This window comes from Echiichthys vipera (assembly GCF_963691815.1).
Source record: "Echiichthys vipera genome assembly, chromosome: 2".
In the NCBI taxonomy this organism is placed as follows: domain Eukaryota; kingdom Metazoa; phylum Chordata; class Actinopteri; order Perciformes; family Trachinidae; genus Echiichthys; species Echiichthys vipera.
In genome coordinates this window covers 36,050,526-36,067,120 of record NC_139827.1, presented here as the reverse complement: position 1 = coordinate 36,067,120, position 16,595 = coordinate 36,050,526, and the positions used below count along the sequence as shown (strand labels likewise).

General features: G+C 39.3%; 1 protein-coding gene across 2 annotated transcripts in view; it reads right to left on the bottom strand.

The window, feature by feature from the left end:
- LOC310954274 (docking protein 2-like) overlaps nt 1–16,063 on the bottom strand; it is a 31,126-nt gene extending 15,063 nt beyond the window's left edge. For both annotated transcript variants that reach the window (XM_083923672.1, XM_083923673.1), the window contains exons 1-4: nt 15,917–16,063; nt 14,813–14,891; nt 9,711–9,850; nt 9,517–9,627 (exon numbers count right to left, since the gene is read on the bottom strand). In XM_083923672.1, the coding sequence (XP_083779798.1) occupies nt 9,517–9,627; nt 9,711–9,850; nt 14,813–14,891; nt 15,917–15,973 (387 nt within the window). In that variant the 5' untranslated portion in view covers nt 15,974–16,063. The remainder of the gene's footprint in view (nt 1–9,516; nt 9,628–9,710; nt 9,851–14,812; nt 14,892–15,916) is intronic.
- Between the last annotated feature and the right edge of the window lie 532 nt (nt 16,064–16,595).

The window sequence follows — 16,595 nt, the reverse complement described above, 5'->3', positions numbered from 1 at the left end:
ATGGAGGGATCATGTATCAAAATTAGTAGATAAATGTAAAAAAGTAATGAATTTAATGAGATGTCTTGCTGGAACAGTATGGGGAGCAGATATAACTTATTTGAAGCAAATTGATTTATATTTAATCAGAGCAAGAACTGAATATGGGTGTTTGGTTTATGGATCTGCAGCCAAATAAGTTTTAGCTGGATTAGATAAAGTCCAAGCTATGGCAAAGCTCAAGCTTTGAAGAGAAGCTCAAATTTCCTAAGCGTGTTCACAGTGGAATTATATGCAATCCTGATGGCAGTGCAATGGACAGAGCAGATCCAGAACCATAAGGTGTTGATATGTAGTGACTCTGTGTCAGCGATCAATAGTGTTGGGAAAGGATCGTCAAAGAGTCGGCAAGACCTAGTATATGAAATTCTTCTGGCCATAAGAGATGTGAAAAGGAGAGGGGTAGAAATATCATTTCTATGGGTCCCAGCTCATGTCGGTATTGCAACAAATGAAAAAGTTGATAAGTTGGCCAAGGAAGCTGCTCTTAAGGAAACTGTAGATATCAACATACATTTATCAAAGGCAGAGGGTAAAAGTATAGTTTGGCAGGAAACCATTTTAAAATGGCAGCAGCTCTGGGAGCAAGAAAACAAAGGAAGGCACCTATTTGCATTATCTAGTAGGGTAACTGATTCAGTTAACATCTGCAAAAGAGGGGGGTTAAGACGTAAGGAAGAGGTTACTATTTCTAGATTGAGAATTGGTCACACGTATCTGAACAGCACTTTGTTTATTTTAGGGAAACATCAGTTTGGCTTGTGTTCCTGTCTGGAACCTGAGACAGTACAGCATGTTTTGATGTCTTGCAGAAAACATGATCGCCAAAGACAAGACCTTCTAAGAGAATTGCAAGAAATTGGATTAAATGAAGTTTCTCTTAAAAGTGTTTTGGAAGTGGGATCAAGCAGGAGGGGAAAAAGCAGTTTTTTCAGATTCTGAAAAGACACTGGGCTGTATAGTAGAATATAGAGCACTAAGGTGCTAGTCCCATAGGTGGCAGCAATGCAACTTTTGGATGCCGGCTGCCGTAAAACCGCAAAGCAGAAGAAGAAGAAGAAGAAGAAGAAGAAGATGGTAAGCAGGTGAGAGCAGCAGGTGAAAGCTGTAGACTGATCAGGTGTGTGGCTGAGCAGCAAAGCAGGGGAGGAGCTGAGCAAACTGTGAAACTCGATGGCCTACCGAATATAATATCCGAGAGAGAGCAGCCCTGCCTTGCGATTGGCAGGCGTCTCAACATACGGACCCCGCCTTCGGGGTTCCTGGAGGAGATGTGTATGCTTTTGAGTTCGGCAAATAGAAGAAGTTTGCATTGCTTTGCTTTGTTTTGTATAAATAAAAGTCACAATAATTTTTCAAGGATAGGTAGAAGTAGAATAGATTCAGTGGAGAGAGTATTTTGCGGGAGTATCGGCCGACGACCTGTATAGGTCCAATATACGATACGCTTGTACATATTCTCTACCATGGCAGAAAATCAGGAAGATAGTTGTTGCAGTATGGATGAAGTGGATCAAGACGATGGGCACTGGCAGACAAGGAGGATAAATAAAGCAAAACGGACTAGGGAAGTGAAAGAGAGTGAGGATAAATTGAATGTCCTGGTGATGTTTGAAGAGCCAGGAGTGAAGAATTTGGATCCAATAAAACTGACAAAAATAATTAAGAATCAGGTTGGCGAGGTAAAATACGCTAGAATTCTAAATGATGGAAATTTGTTAATAGGATGCAACTCTGAAGAGCAGATTGGAAGAGCTCTAAAGCTGCAAGCTATTGGGAGAGCAGTGGTGGTAAAGGTGGTAAAAGTGGGTGAACAAGGAAGTAAAGGAGTGATTTATGGGATTTAAAAGATCTTAAAAGTAAAGTGTGATGCAGTTCAGAGTGCAAAGCGCTTAACCAAGGGAGCTGAGAAAAAAGAATCTGAATCAGTTCTGATACAGTTCAGTATAAAAGAGTTGCCCACTGAGCTATACTTTGGATTCATGAGGTACAGGGTAAGAGAGTTCACTCATAAGCCAATAAGATGCTACAAGTGCCAGAAGTTTGGTCATGTAGCTAAACTGTGTAAAAGGACTAAAAGATCTGCGAAATGTGGTGGGGAGCATGACTATGGAGAATGTGGAGAGGGGGTAAGACCTAAATGCTGTAATTGTGGAGGGGGACACAGTGCGGCCTACTGGGGGTGCGAAGTAATGAGAAAGGAGACTGAGATTCAGAGTGTGAAAAGGAAGGATAGAGTTTCTTATGCCGAAGCAGTTAAAAGAGTGGAACAAACAAAGAATAAGAATGAAGGAAATGATAGAGGGGAAACACCGACAGGGAATGTGTGGATACAGAGGCAAGAACAATTCAGAGAGAAGGAGAAAAAGCAGAGGGAGGAAAAGAGGGACTTGGTTATCTTTATTGCTGGAGTAATCAATGCAACAGCTGAGGTTAAATCTAAAACTGAAAGGATTCAAATCATTACAAAGGCAGCAACTCAACATTTGGGCATGGTAGACTTAAAATGGGAAGAAGTAAGGGACTGTCTTGCTGTGATGTAAGGTTGAGCTCAGAAGATCGCCAAGGAAGGTTGATTTTCAAAAAAGCAGAGTGGAAGAAATTTAAGGAAGAAAGTGATTTGTACATTAGTTCAATCCAAGAAACAAATGATGTTGAAAGAAATGAAAGTGAGTTACGACACAGTATTTATATGGCTGCAATGGCTTCAATACCAAAAAGTTTAGGAAAACTAGTAAGGAAAGTGGTTCCATGGTGGGATGCTAAATGTGAAGAGGCAGTTCGGGAAAGGAACAGAGCATTTAGAAGGTTAAAAAGAACTCATAACTTTCAACATCTGATTGATTATAAACAAGCACAGACAGTAGTGAGGTCTATAAGGCAAAGAAAAAGAACATACTGGAGAGATTATTGTTCCTTAATTGGAAGTACTATTAATATAAATGATGTATGGGGAATGATCAAGAAAATGGAAGGTAATTGAAGAGAATGGAATTATCCAATCCTGTCAGATGGAGAACAGTTCGCTATATCAAATCTAGAGAAAGCAGACATGATGGTGAACACACTGAGTAAGGTACATAGTTTAAGTAATTTATCAGAAGAAGAAAGAAGGGGTAGGGAAGAAACAAGGAGTCTATATACTGAGATTATTCAAAAGAAAGACAAAACAGAGGATAAATATAATGTTCCATTCACAATGAGAGAGTTAAGAAATGCTTTGGAAAGGTGTAAGAACTCGGCTCCTGGCAAAGATGAAATATGTTATAGCATGTTAAGACATTTAAGTGAAACAGGAATTCAGAAGGTTTTACATGTATTTAATAAAATATGGGAAGAAGGAAAGATCCCTACAGGATGGAAGGAGGCAGTTATTGTTCCAATAAGAAAACCAGGAAAAGATGCTAGTAATCCAGCTAATTATAGGCCAATAGCTCTAACTTCTCACTTAGGTAAATTAATGGAAAGGTTGGTGAATGGAAGGATAATGCACTTTATTGAAGAGAGGGGGGTGATGACTAGTTGTCAGAGTGGTTTTAGAAAGGGGAGAAGTACTATTGATTCAGTCATATGTCTTGAGGATGAAATAAGAAAAGCACAGGTAAAGAAAGAGACTGCTGTGGCAGTATTTTTAGATGTGGAAAAAGCATATGATATGCTTTGGGTAGAGGGCCTTTTAATCAAAATACATATGTTAGGAATTGGAGGAAATATGTTTAACTGGGGGATGGACTTTTTAAATAATAGAAGTATTCAGGTAAAAATAGGGAAAGAAACATCTAGAAGGTGCTTGGTAGAAAACGGGAGACCACAGGGAAGTGCGATTAGTCCATTACTGTTTAACATCATGATTAATGATATTTTTGCTAATGTTCAGCCAGGTATTGGAAAATCACTATTTGCAGACGATGGTAGCTTATGGAAAAGGGGGAAAAATATAAAGTACACCCTGAAGAATGTACAAGAAGCTCTAACACTAGTGGAGGACTGGGGAAGGAAATGGGGCTTTAGATTCTCTACTGAGAAGACTAAGGTTGTGTTTTTTACTCGAAAGAAAATAGATGAAAGTATAAAACTGGAGCTGTATGGTAGGAATTTGGAGAGGGTTAAAAGTTTTAAATTTCTTGGTGTGCTTTTTGATTCAGGACTTACATGGAGGGATCATGTATCAAAATTAGTAGATAAATGTAAAAAAGTAATGAATTTAATGAGATGTCTTGCTGGAACAGTATGGGGAGCAGATATATCTTCTTTGAAGCAAATTTATGTATATTTAATCAGAGCAAGAACTGAATATGGGTGTTTGGTTTATGGATCTGCAGCCAAATCAGTTTTAGCTGGATTAGATAAAGTCCAAGCTATGGCACATAGAATATGTACAGGAGCGGTGCGATCCTCTCCAGTATGCTCTTTGCAGGTAGAAACAGGAGAAATGCCACTCTGTCTAAGGAGAAAGCAGCTCCAGGCTAACTGTTGGGTCAGCTTGATGGGTCAAAGGGATGACCACCCAGTTAAAATAACAATACAGGAAAGCTGGGAGAGAGAGGTGGCATGACTCCCAAGTTTTGGGTGGACCGGGAAGGCAGTGGCACAGGAAATGTCAATATATGACAAGAACTTTTGTACAGGAGTACTGTGGCCATTAGTACCTTTATGGGAACTGGAGGTACCAAAGATCGACTTAGAGGTACTCGAGATTAAATCACATAATCCTGACTCAAATTTGGTGCATCACTTCCAGTGTCATGTAATAGAACAATATCAAGATCACATATTAATTTTCACTGATGGTTCAAAGGATCCAGAAACAGGTGTTACAGGAGCAGCTTTCGTTGTGCAGGGATGGAATGCTCAAGCTTTGAAGAGAACCTCAAATTTCCTATGCGTGTTCACAGTGGAATTATATGCAATCCTGATGGCAGTGCAATGGACAGAGCAGATTCAGAACCATAAGGTTTTGATATGTAGTGACTCTGTGTCAGCGATCAATAGTGTTGGGAAAGGATCGTCAAAGAGTCGGCAAGACCTAGTATATGACATTCTTCTGGCCATTAGAGATGTGAAAAGGAGAGGGGTAGAAATATCATTTCTGTGGGTCCCAGCTCATGTTGGTATTGCTACTAATGAAAAGGGTGATAAGTTGGCCAAGGAAGCTGCTCTAAAGGAGACTGTAGATATCAACATAAATTTATCAAAGGCAGAGGGTAAAAGTATAGTTTGGCAGGAAACCATTTTAAAATGGCAGCAGCTCTTGGAGCAAGAAAACAAAGGAAGGCACCTATTTGCATTATCTAGTAGGGTAACTGACTCAGTTAACATCTGCAAAAGAGGGGGGTTAAGACGTAAGCAAGAGGTTATTATTTCTAGATTGAGAATTGGTCACACGTATCTGAACAGCACTTTGTTTATTCTAGGGAAACACCAGTGGCTTGTGTTCCTGTATGGAACCTGAGACAGTACAGCATGTTTTGTTGTCTTGCAGAAATCATGATCACCAAAGACAAGACCTTCTAAGAGAATTGCAAAAAATTGGATTAAATTAAAAGTATTTTCGAAGTGGGCTCAAGCAGGAGGGGAAAAAGCTGTTTTTTCAGATTCTTAAAATTAAAAATTTAGAACACTAAGGTGCTAGTCCCATAGGTGGCAGCAATGCAACTTTTGGATGCCGGCTGCCGTAAAACCGCAAAGAAGAAGAAGAAGAAGAAGAAGAAGAAGAAGAAGCCCTGCCTTACCACTCTCTGGATCTCAAATTGTGCACTCAGCCTGGAGTTAATTTTTAGCACTCGCAATGTCACTATAGAGAACCCCGACCATGGCTATGAAGCCAGGGCTAAACCCAAAAGCAGCTAGACTCTGCCACAGGTACTGGTGTTCAACCCGGTCAAAAGCCTTTTCTTGACGTTATCACTGATGAGCCTTACTGGGCACACAGTAGGTCTGGTAAGGGTGGATGATGGATGCCATCACCTCTCTCAGTCTAAGGGCCAGAGCATTGGACAGGATCTTATAATCCGTGCACAGCGGCAAGAACTGCCTTCAGTTTTTTAGTTCTTGCAGGTTTCCCTTTTTAGGCAGCAGGGTTATTGCGGCCCTCCTGCAATTACAGGAGGGCCGCATTAACAGCCCTCAGAGGCAGTTTACCTATCTTCAGGCTTTCATTGATGACCTGATTATGGACCAGAAGGACTCAATTTGCTGTAGAGTCTGCTAAAGTCTGCAGCTCCTCCACCTGCGTCTCCAGATCTTTCATGGACCGAGTTAAGTCTGTAGTGACACCGCGAATGAACTGCTGGCAGAGCTGTTTTATCTAAGTGTTACCAAAGTCCCACCACTGTTGTATGTTGGTGAAGGTAGGCCTGCTCTCTCTGTGGGATTCCCAACAAAAACATAAAAGCAGTTCTAAAAGCCTGGTCATCTAAAAGGGCCCTGTAAAAATGCCAATAGGTGCTCTTTAAATCAATGCTTTTGATAAAACATGACAGGAGACTATAAAGTGATCACTAAAACACACGGGCTGAATACAAGACCCATTAAAAACATTCAAATGGTGTTTAAAACAATAAAAGCGATCCAGTCTGGCCAGAGGTAAAATTAAACGTCTGTGCTGACTCTTAAAACCCTCCACATATAACTCAGCTCCTGGTTCTCCATCAGCTGTCTAGGGTTGGATTTTCTGTGCAGTTAAAATCACCCCCTAAAAACATAAAACCATCATCTTCACAGTTCTTAGCATAGTCACTTAAAATGTTTAAAAAAGCTTCCCTTTCCACTGCATTAGTGGGAGTGTAGACATTTAAAAACACAAGTTTCACATTTTCAAAGACAGCTTTAACTTTCAATAAAACACCTGGAATGACTTCCTCTTTCAGGGGACTGTCCTCTTTCCCTTTCTCCTCCCCCTCTTCACCTCAGACTTCAACTATTGAGTCCTGCCACCTTCAGAAGTTTTCTGATTACTCAACAATAGTTGGCTGCATTGGAAAGGGGGATAAAAGTGAATACAGGACTGTTGTCCTGTTCTTTGTCACTTGGAGTGAGCTGAATCATCTGCAGCTAAACGTGACTAAAACAAAGGAGCTCATAGTGGATCTGAGGAAGGTGAAAACACCTGTGACCCTTGTCTCCATCCACATTTGTACGGTACTTTGCACATAATTACAGTACTTTTGATCTGTATATACATTACCATTGTAATTTTGATATTATATATACATATATATGTACTGTTTTATATTTCTGTTTTTATAAATATGTTATCGGTATAATATTGTTGTTGTTAAATTTGCTGTTTGTGGGTTTTGAAACAAACAATTTCCCTCTGAGATTATTAAAGTATTTCTGATTCTGATTCTGACTGTGTCGTTGGAGAAATACGAGGCCCAGAACGGCTTGGACCCGAAAATCTAATTTTGATTGACTGATTATTACCATTAACAACATTTAAATTCTGGTTACGTCTCAAATTGAGCCCCTGGGACGCACCGAGATCTACACTGAAAAAATAACTTGTAGGATTTACTTAATAAAATCCTTGTAACAATTTGCACTCAATTTTTAAAGTAAATTTTCCTGCTGATTATCAAGAACAAGTCACTCAACAGTATTGTTGTAAAGTACTTGCCTTTAAGTGTAACATTTGTGAAGAAATTAAGTAAATCTAACTTAACTGCTCAAAAATAAGTTATATTTATCTAAGTTAATAAAGTAAAGTCTAATACATTTTTTCAAAGAAAGAAATTTCTGTTAATAAGTAGATTTTAGTATATTTATTTAAATTTTGACATGTTCAGCTAACACATCTGTTTTTTGCACTGCAATGATGCTTAAGATGAGTATTTTCATCACAGGCAGCACATCGCTGTAACTTTTATTGTATCTATTCCCATTCTCATATAGTCTCGTCAACAATATCTATCGTGTTGGGACATTTTAATAATTATATATTTGATTCTGATAGCCGATATTAACTGACAAAGTGATGATACTTGGCGTTTATGATGCGTTATTGGTGATGAAAATGTAATTTAAAATAAAATAATATCAAATCAAATCAACCTTTATTTATATGGTGCTTTTCATACAGAAAGAATTGCAAAGTGCCTTACAGAGATGTACAGAAAAAGAGAAACATCAAATGAAATCAGGAGAAGAAAGTTAAAAGAATCCAACCCTCCCACAGTCATGCACAGAGACACACACAAATATGTATACATTCATACACATATTCACAGATACACAGACAGCCACGATGACACACAGACACACACACTCACACCTACACAAACACTAGCTGTCACTACAGAGACATGGCCAGGCAGCAAGACCTGAGGTACAGAGGAGGCTAGAGGAAGCTACCTTTAGGGGAGAGATCCCAGTCAAAGGTCACAGGGAGCACCGCCACAGAAACCACCCCAACCTGGGCAGACAGGAGGCTCCGCACCAAGGTGCAGAGCCACCTAGTCGCCCGGGCCAGAACTGTCCACGGGACAGCACCCCCCGCGGCCATACCAGAGACAACTCCCAAACTGGCAGGCCCCCTGAGGAAACCCTGGAGATTAAAAACTGTTGCCTAAAACAGTAAAGGGTTAAAATATGGAGGCTAAAAACATGAGGGACTAACACTAACTAGAACATAAAAGCATAAGAGCATAAGACATTAGAGGCCATAAAAACAAAATAAAAGCATGAAGGCTAAAACAGAGAGATTAAAACAGTAAAAAAAGGATAAAAAGTGCTCTGATTAGCACTGCCTAAAAGAAATCAAAAAGAGTTAAGATTTTCGATTAAAAGCCTGGTTAAAAAGATGGGTCTTAAGCCTCTTTTTAAAAACCCCTGAGGCTCTCCGGCAGGCTGTTCCACAGTCGGGGCCCATAACAACTGAAAGCCGCCTCCCCGTGCTTTTTTGAACTTACCTTTGGTATGGTTAAAAGGTTCCCGCACATAACCCAATAATATTCAAATATTAGTAAGAAAGGTTACATTTTTTAGAAATTACTCATCTATGATAAAAAGACTTTCAGAGTAAAATTGAATTAATATTTTAAAGTTAATGTGCAGTAACTGTAAATCATTTTAATTGTATTTGTAAATATATAATAAATGTACTCTTCCTATTCAGTCAATTTATTACATGAACAAAATGTGTAAATATTAAAATGCTTCTAGTTCCCACTGAATTTTAATTTTACTATGTATAAATTACTTAGATTAATTTAATACATTTTACAATACCAAAAAGTCATTTTTTTCAGTGTACAAACCCAAGAACTGAATCAAAAAAGGTCAGATGGTCCGAGACTGTCTGATCAAATAACACCTATTTATGTTCAACCTCAGACCAGCACTGCTTCCCAACCACTTATCACAATCAAAACGTTTCTAGAGAATTTCAACAAAGACTATTCTTTTGGCCTGGAATAACAATTATCAATGAACTGACAATTAACACAACTGATGTCATTTCTGGTTCCCTCTTACCTGAAATGTGCTGTGACACAGTTTTTCTACCCAGTCCACACAGTCATCTTTCAGTGCAGCAAACACCATCGTTCTGTCCCGTGACTCCACACAAAATGCGGACATGTTCTCCTGCAAACAGCACAGATAGCAGCTTGTAGTATTGATTTAATGATCGCCGATGCATGCAAACATAAACCTCCAAAAAGGCTGACCATGGGACAGGCCTCAGCATTTGGGGGGAGTCTGAGGACACTGATCAGCTCACACAGTCGGAACACCTTCAACTTCCTGTCAACATGAGGCTGGTAGTGTCTCCTGACCCCAGCTGCATGATCACCTCCAGCGCTACCACCTGGATAATACATAATGAACAAACACAGGTTTTAGTTTATTTAGGAAACGAAACAGATAATCTTAAAATAATTCCCACCAAAAAGGCTGACGTGCTTTGCACGAGGAAGAGAAAATATGTGTAGGTGTATTTCATTACACATTTATTTCTCCAAAATGTTGAATTTATTTTTTTGTTAATAACGGAGAGTTAATCTCGTTGCAAAGTTAGTAAGATTAGTTTTAGCTAACGGGACTCATAGAGCAGCCCATCTTCTATCTATATACAGTAAGCATCTCAGGTGTCCACACTTGAGTATCTCTAATTTACTTTTTATATGAAATGTAGCACATGCTCACACCTCATATTTTTTTTATCTAATCAAGAAAATTTGGAATGAAAATGAATTATGAGGTGAGCACATGTATTCACAGCTAACAATGTCAAAATACAATCTTGTGTCAAGTTTGCTTACAAGGCAGACCATTATGTTTTGTAGCCCTGATATAATTCCTGCACACATGCAAATAGCAATGTTGCAAAAGAGATGCTTCACTGATCCCCGACAGAAAAATGCATTTTTTTCACTCTGTTATCTTTGACACAATACATACTAAGCCGAATACACACTCTCTCCTTTCCACCTACAGTCCGCATCCTATTGTGCCGATCGTGGTGGTGCCTGCTGCCGTGGTCCTGCATGACACTTCCTGCTGCTATCATTACTATAACTCATATAAGCTATCATTAGTTTTGTAAATTAGTAAATTTGTAGCCATAAAAGCATCACCAGTAATATATCTTATTGTATCGCAGCTGTTATTGCCACTACTCGTCACTGATCATATTTACCACCATAATTATTATCATTGTCATATTCTATCACCTTATTATTAACTGTCATAACATATAAGTCATACTTACATTACTATAGATATTATTATAGTTACTGTTACTTTTGTGGTTGCTTGAATCTCTGGAAGTGTCTCTCCCCTAATCTCTCCCTTTGTGTTTCTGATGGGTGATAGACAGCCTACGTGTGAACTGAAACGATAGTTGTAGTGTGAGGGACCACACCGGTGTTCTTCACTGTTAATCTCTCAAACTAAATCTGTTTAAGAAAAGATCACTAACAGACAAACTTGGACCGCATCAGCGCGTTGTTACAGTTGTCATGACAACCAGTGAGAGAGGAAAAGAATATGATTGACTGTTCAACAAGAGGTTTGTAAAGCCTTCATAACTAACTGTCTGCTGTAATGATATATATATATATATATATATATATATATATATATATATATATATATATAAACTTCAGTGGAAATTCAGTAAAATTATTTGCAAAATTAAATATGGAAAACATCTAAAAGAAAAGGTATGTTTAGTTATGTTCACTTCAGGAACAATCATTATCTTGAAAACGATGTTTTTGAGGTTATTGATAGGAACCAAACAGGGACAATATAAACTGACACACAATCTTCTCACTGTTTCTTTCCAGAACAGGTTATATTTTTCTGAGAAAAAGACCGCTTTATTTATGACAAAGCCCCCTGAAATAGATTCCAAAATGTTGATTCTTACTGATAACCCTAACACTGCATATTCACACTGCTACTTGGCAAACACAGCAAAATACTCTTACACTTTGGACTTAGGACTCATATAACACTGGGGTCAGGTCGCGGGGGCAGCAGCTCTAGCAGGGGACCCCAAACTTCCCTTTCCCGGGCCACATTAACCAGCACTAACGTTACCAGGCCAGTGTGGAGATCTAATCTCTCCACCTGGTCCTGGGTCTTCCCCGGGGCCTCCTCCCAGCTGGACGTGCCTGGCCCAGGGGGCATCTTTACTGGATGCCCGAACCACCTCAACTGGCGAGAAACTTAAAAAAATCTGTTCAAAAAAATATGTATAAGGTGCCAGGAGAAGAAGGCCACAGGGACACATAAGTTAAAAAAAAAACAACCTTGAAAAACAAAGTTAATATAAAATGACAAAATGAAGTTATTGTTAAACATGTATTGGTGCTAAATATACAGTATGTAAGGATAACAATGAAAAATTGAATCATAAAAGTAAACATTAAACAAAAAATCCATAAGCTCAAATCACATACAAACATAAAAGCAAACACTAGAGGTCAACATTTTCATTTTACGTCTGCAGCTGAGGCTTCGAAAAACATACAGTTCAACGTCGTCTCGCAGGTTTCCTCTCGTCTCGCATGTTTCCTCTCGTCTCGCATGTTTCCTCTCTTCTCGCATGTTTCCTCTCTTCTCGCAGGTTTCCTCTCGTCTCGCAGGTTTCCTCTCGTCTCGCAGGTTTCCTCTCGTCTCGCAGGTTTCCTTGGATCGTGGTTGTCTGCTGTCGTGGGTCTGCTTGACTCCTCCTGGCAAATGTTTTTAGCCTTTGGGGGGGTCCTATGGAAGATTCTGTTTGGGGGCCCCTATTTTGTCAAACTACAATAGAGAGATTCCAAACCTATAAGAGGATCCATGGAGCTGCATCAATAACCGTTCTCGGTTTGAATGGTAATCCTCATTAGCGACATGTGTCTGCCTTCTGTGATATGTTTGTCACAACGCCGCTCCACTGCTGTGTCCCCCTCCACCACACACACACACACACACGCACACACACACACACACACACACACACACACACACACACACACACACACACACACACACACACCCGCTCTGTCTCTCCCTCACTCAGGTTCACAGGTCTTTTCCTTTAACTTTAAGTTTCTTCACCTTCAGGTTTGTTTTTACTTTGGTTTGTAGTCACTTATTAACAGCAGAGTTAAACATGGGTTCTTTCAGACGTGCTGCTTGGTAGAATAGGACTCACGTTGCGTCTCTGCCTGTTGGAGATTTTTTGTTTGTGTCTGACACTTTCTTTCTGTATTCCATAAAAAAATAAATGTACTGGTGGTATAAATATGACAAATGAATTAAGCACACACACACACACACACACACACACACACACACACACACACACACACACAAAACAACCAAAAAAATGTTTTAAAAATCACACTGATCATAAAAAACAAAAGTTAAAAAAAGAGTTTTGTTGAGAATGAAAACTCTTGTTCATTACATTCATGTGTTGTATTCATTGTTGTAAACTTGTGTAAATAGTTTGTTTGCTGTCCTGATCGAAACCATTGATCTGAAGCTCAATGCTGATGCTGTCCTGGAAATAGTTTTCATGCTTAAAATAACATGCTGGTTAAAGCCCTGGCCATTTCAAGACAACTCGTCCCACTTCTGGGTTAAATCCTGCCCATTTTCGGATTAGGCCCCGCCCATACCGACTACGGATAATTCATATGGTAAACCAACACGAATACAGATAATGCTGTACTCTCTCATCCCTAGTTTTTACTCAAAATAAAAAGTAAATAAAATATTTCAGGACCCTTTTGGATTTGTTTCTGTGATTGTGGTCTGTAATCAGAGTCTAATATTTTAGGCCATGCACAAGATAAACAGAAAACAGAAATATGACCTAGTATAAAAATACAATAAACCAGCATCTATTTTAAAATACAAATAACAAAAACAAAACTACAATGAGAATGAAAGGTTACAGAACAGATCCCTCCAGCTGTGCTTGGTCTAGAGCCACAAAGTATTTGTAGAGCCACAAAATATTTGCAAAGACAAAGCTCTTTAAGTTACCAAGCAAGTTTACAATGAACAAATACGAACAGGACAATATTTCTTAACACAGTGGTCATTCAACATTCATAGTGCTATATAAATAATCAATTGCTATACTACTACTGTTATTATTAATTAATAATAATAATATGTTCAAATCAAAACAGTTTTATTTATTTAGCCCAATATCACAAATTTGCCGTTTGCTACAGTTCATACACAAAATGGCACCCTGTGCCTTAGACCCTAACCTCAACTGAGTAAATACTCCCAGCAAAAAAACACCTTTAATGAAAAAAGAAACAAAAATAAAGAATATCAATATTAAAGCACATAAGCCTATACAATGACAACATACTAAACTTAATACAACAATCCTAAGTTATAATGTTAGAGGGGGCTCCTCACTGGCTACAGTATGGTGCAGCAGACATCTGCAACACACCGTCCCTCCCAAAGTGGTCAGCTGCTTCAACATAAAGCTCTGCAGCCTGCTATAAACCCACACATACTACAGTCAATCAGCCCCACAGCACTGTCCATTCCTTTTATGAAGCAAACAGTGTATAAAGCTGGGTTTATTTGCAATGCTATTGAATTGATGTGTGTTTGTTTAGATAAGGAGGTAAAGAGGGGACGAAGAAGTGAAGCTCCTTGTCCTCCAAATTCAGAGTCCATATCAACTGCAGTCCTTCTGTCCTCTTGGCCACTCTGTCTCACATCCTTTGGGACCCACCTCAGCTGGCACATGTTCATCATGAATACACAAGTCATCATCCAGAGCAGCCCACACAGTCTAAAATCAACTGTGCCACACTACATTTTCCTCATTGCAGGTGAAGTACTCAGTGCCTTGTCAGACACCATCACCCAGCATCCACCTGAGAGCTCTTTCTTCATGATTCCTCACGACAGGCTCTGTTCTCATCTGTCCCTGCTACTATTTTTTTATGGCTTTATTTTTGGCTTTAAGTTCTTCTACACATCTTCTAAAACACATGCCACATTTTTGGGTAAGGAGCTTTTAGGATGAACAATAAGTGGAAGTTGGGATGGGGTTTGATATTTTTTTCAAATTCGTGGCATATCCATCATTCAGCTTAAGATAATAATAAACCTACTCATACAGAGAAAATGGAATAATAGCCTAAATCCAAACTACATATCAATAGCTGACATGTAATAGCTCTTGTAATAATGTAACAAAATAAAACTTAAAGGAGAGTAAATGTAGTACTGAAACTTTCACCATCTTTCACCACACTGGAACATATAGTGATAGAATCAGAAACGATAACTGTACCTCCTATATCCTGAATCTCCAGTCGACCAACCCCACTGCTACTGGAGGGAAAGAGAGACAACGACACTGGCTTCCATTTCTGAGAAGAGGGACGGAGAAATGGTTTATGACAGAGGAAGTACATATTGGTTATGACAGCTCAGGATTACACTGGCTACAATCGAGGATAACTGTGTCACCAGCATGTGAATATATTTAAGTTTATGATGGGTAACATACAGTGGTGTGCACAGGCTGTGATGCGTTTTGGCTCCCAGGGGGCACTTTAACACAAGTTTTTAAACAATTGGGCCACGAGGGGGGTGACACCCCCGTGCACGCAACTGGTTACATACTTTTTTCCTCTTCCTCTACATGAAGAACATTAGCAGAACACATTTTACTACTACACACATGCTCTTCCCCCAACCTAAACCTTTTCTCTGTCAATGGGATTGTCAGTTTCAACTCTCCCACATGTGACACAGAGAGGTGAACATTAGTCACATCCTCTATATGCTGTCCATTTAGACAAGTCCAGAGGAGTGTCAGAACGCCACAACGTCACTTTTGACCCAGTCCTTCCTTCAAAATAAGAGGGATGTCATAGTGAATTCAATGAAATGGCCTCTACCGTAATAGCACAGTATCAACGTTTTACTGTCAGTGCTGCACAGGAATGCGTAGTGTGTTGTGTTTCAACTTGTTGATTTGAATTCCTGTTCTGAACTCTCCTTTGAACAACACATAGAAAGGCTGAGAGCTTTTCCCACCAACTTACACTCAACTAACTTTGGAATCTGGGACAAAAGAATAATTGTACTAATGTTACGTCTCACTTGTTGAGTACACAAAGAACTGAGCAGTACAGTTTTATAAGCCAATATAACAGTATACATAATTTATCTTTCTTAGTTACTTATATACTGTAGTGTCAAGTCAGTTTTCTGGCAATGTTCCTATGAGGTTAATATTAATATTATATCTTTATTACTGTAACCTTAACGCAAAGAAAGTTTTACCCACTGGAAAAACAAGGCTGAATATTCATCTTATGTCATATCCCAGGCTCATAAATGATCACTGCCCCTGAGAAACAGCAGTTTTAATCTGCTATGTACTCACTTTGCCAGCTTTGTGTGGTTGAAGGTAAACCTTCCCTGTTTTTGTCTGCGAGTCCATCTTGTAGGCAAAAGTATTTCAGTTCTGGCCTTTGGATTCAGAAAGACGTGTGAGGTTTTCTTTTCCTGTTTCCCTTTTTCCTTCTGGTGAGTAGTATTGCTGGGGTTGGGCCACAGTGACACATTCTTGAAATATGATCCTCACCTGATGAACATACACCTGTAGAGAGTGTAGCCGTGACTCCAAAAGGGAGGGGAAAAGGGTTCGGACAAATTCAGTGTTTCATTTATGACATGAGACCAGTGACGTGCAGTGAGGGTTGGGGTTGGGGAGGCACTGACTCACAAGTCAGATTTACAAACATACAGTAGGATGCCAATAGGATAGGATGAGAGAATAGGAGCGAATAGGATGCTGAAAACCATTTATAAAACACCAGTGCCATTGTATATTGCAGTATATCTTACCTTTACTTGTAAATTACTTCCTGCTTTGACTGAAAGTCCAGCTTTGAAAATGTCTTAGTTTAGAAATCAAATCCTCCATTTTCAGGGCGAGAAATGACAGCTTGTCGCTAAGCTCTACAGCGTCGCACAGCATACTTCTTGGCCCTCATTTATCAATCGTGCATGAAAACGGGCGCAGATCTGAGCGCAGAATTGGTTGTACGACAGGACACACG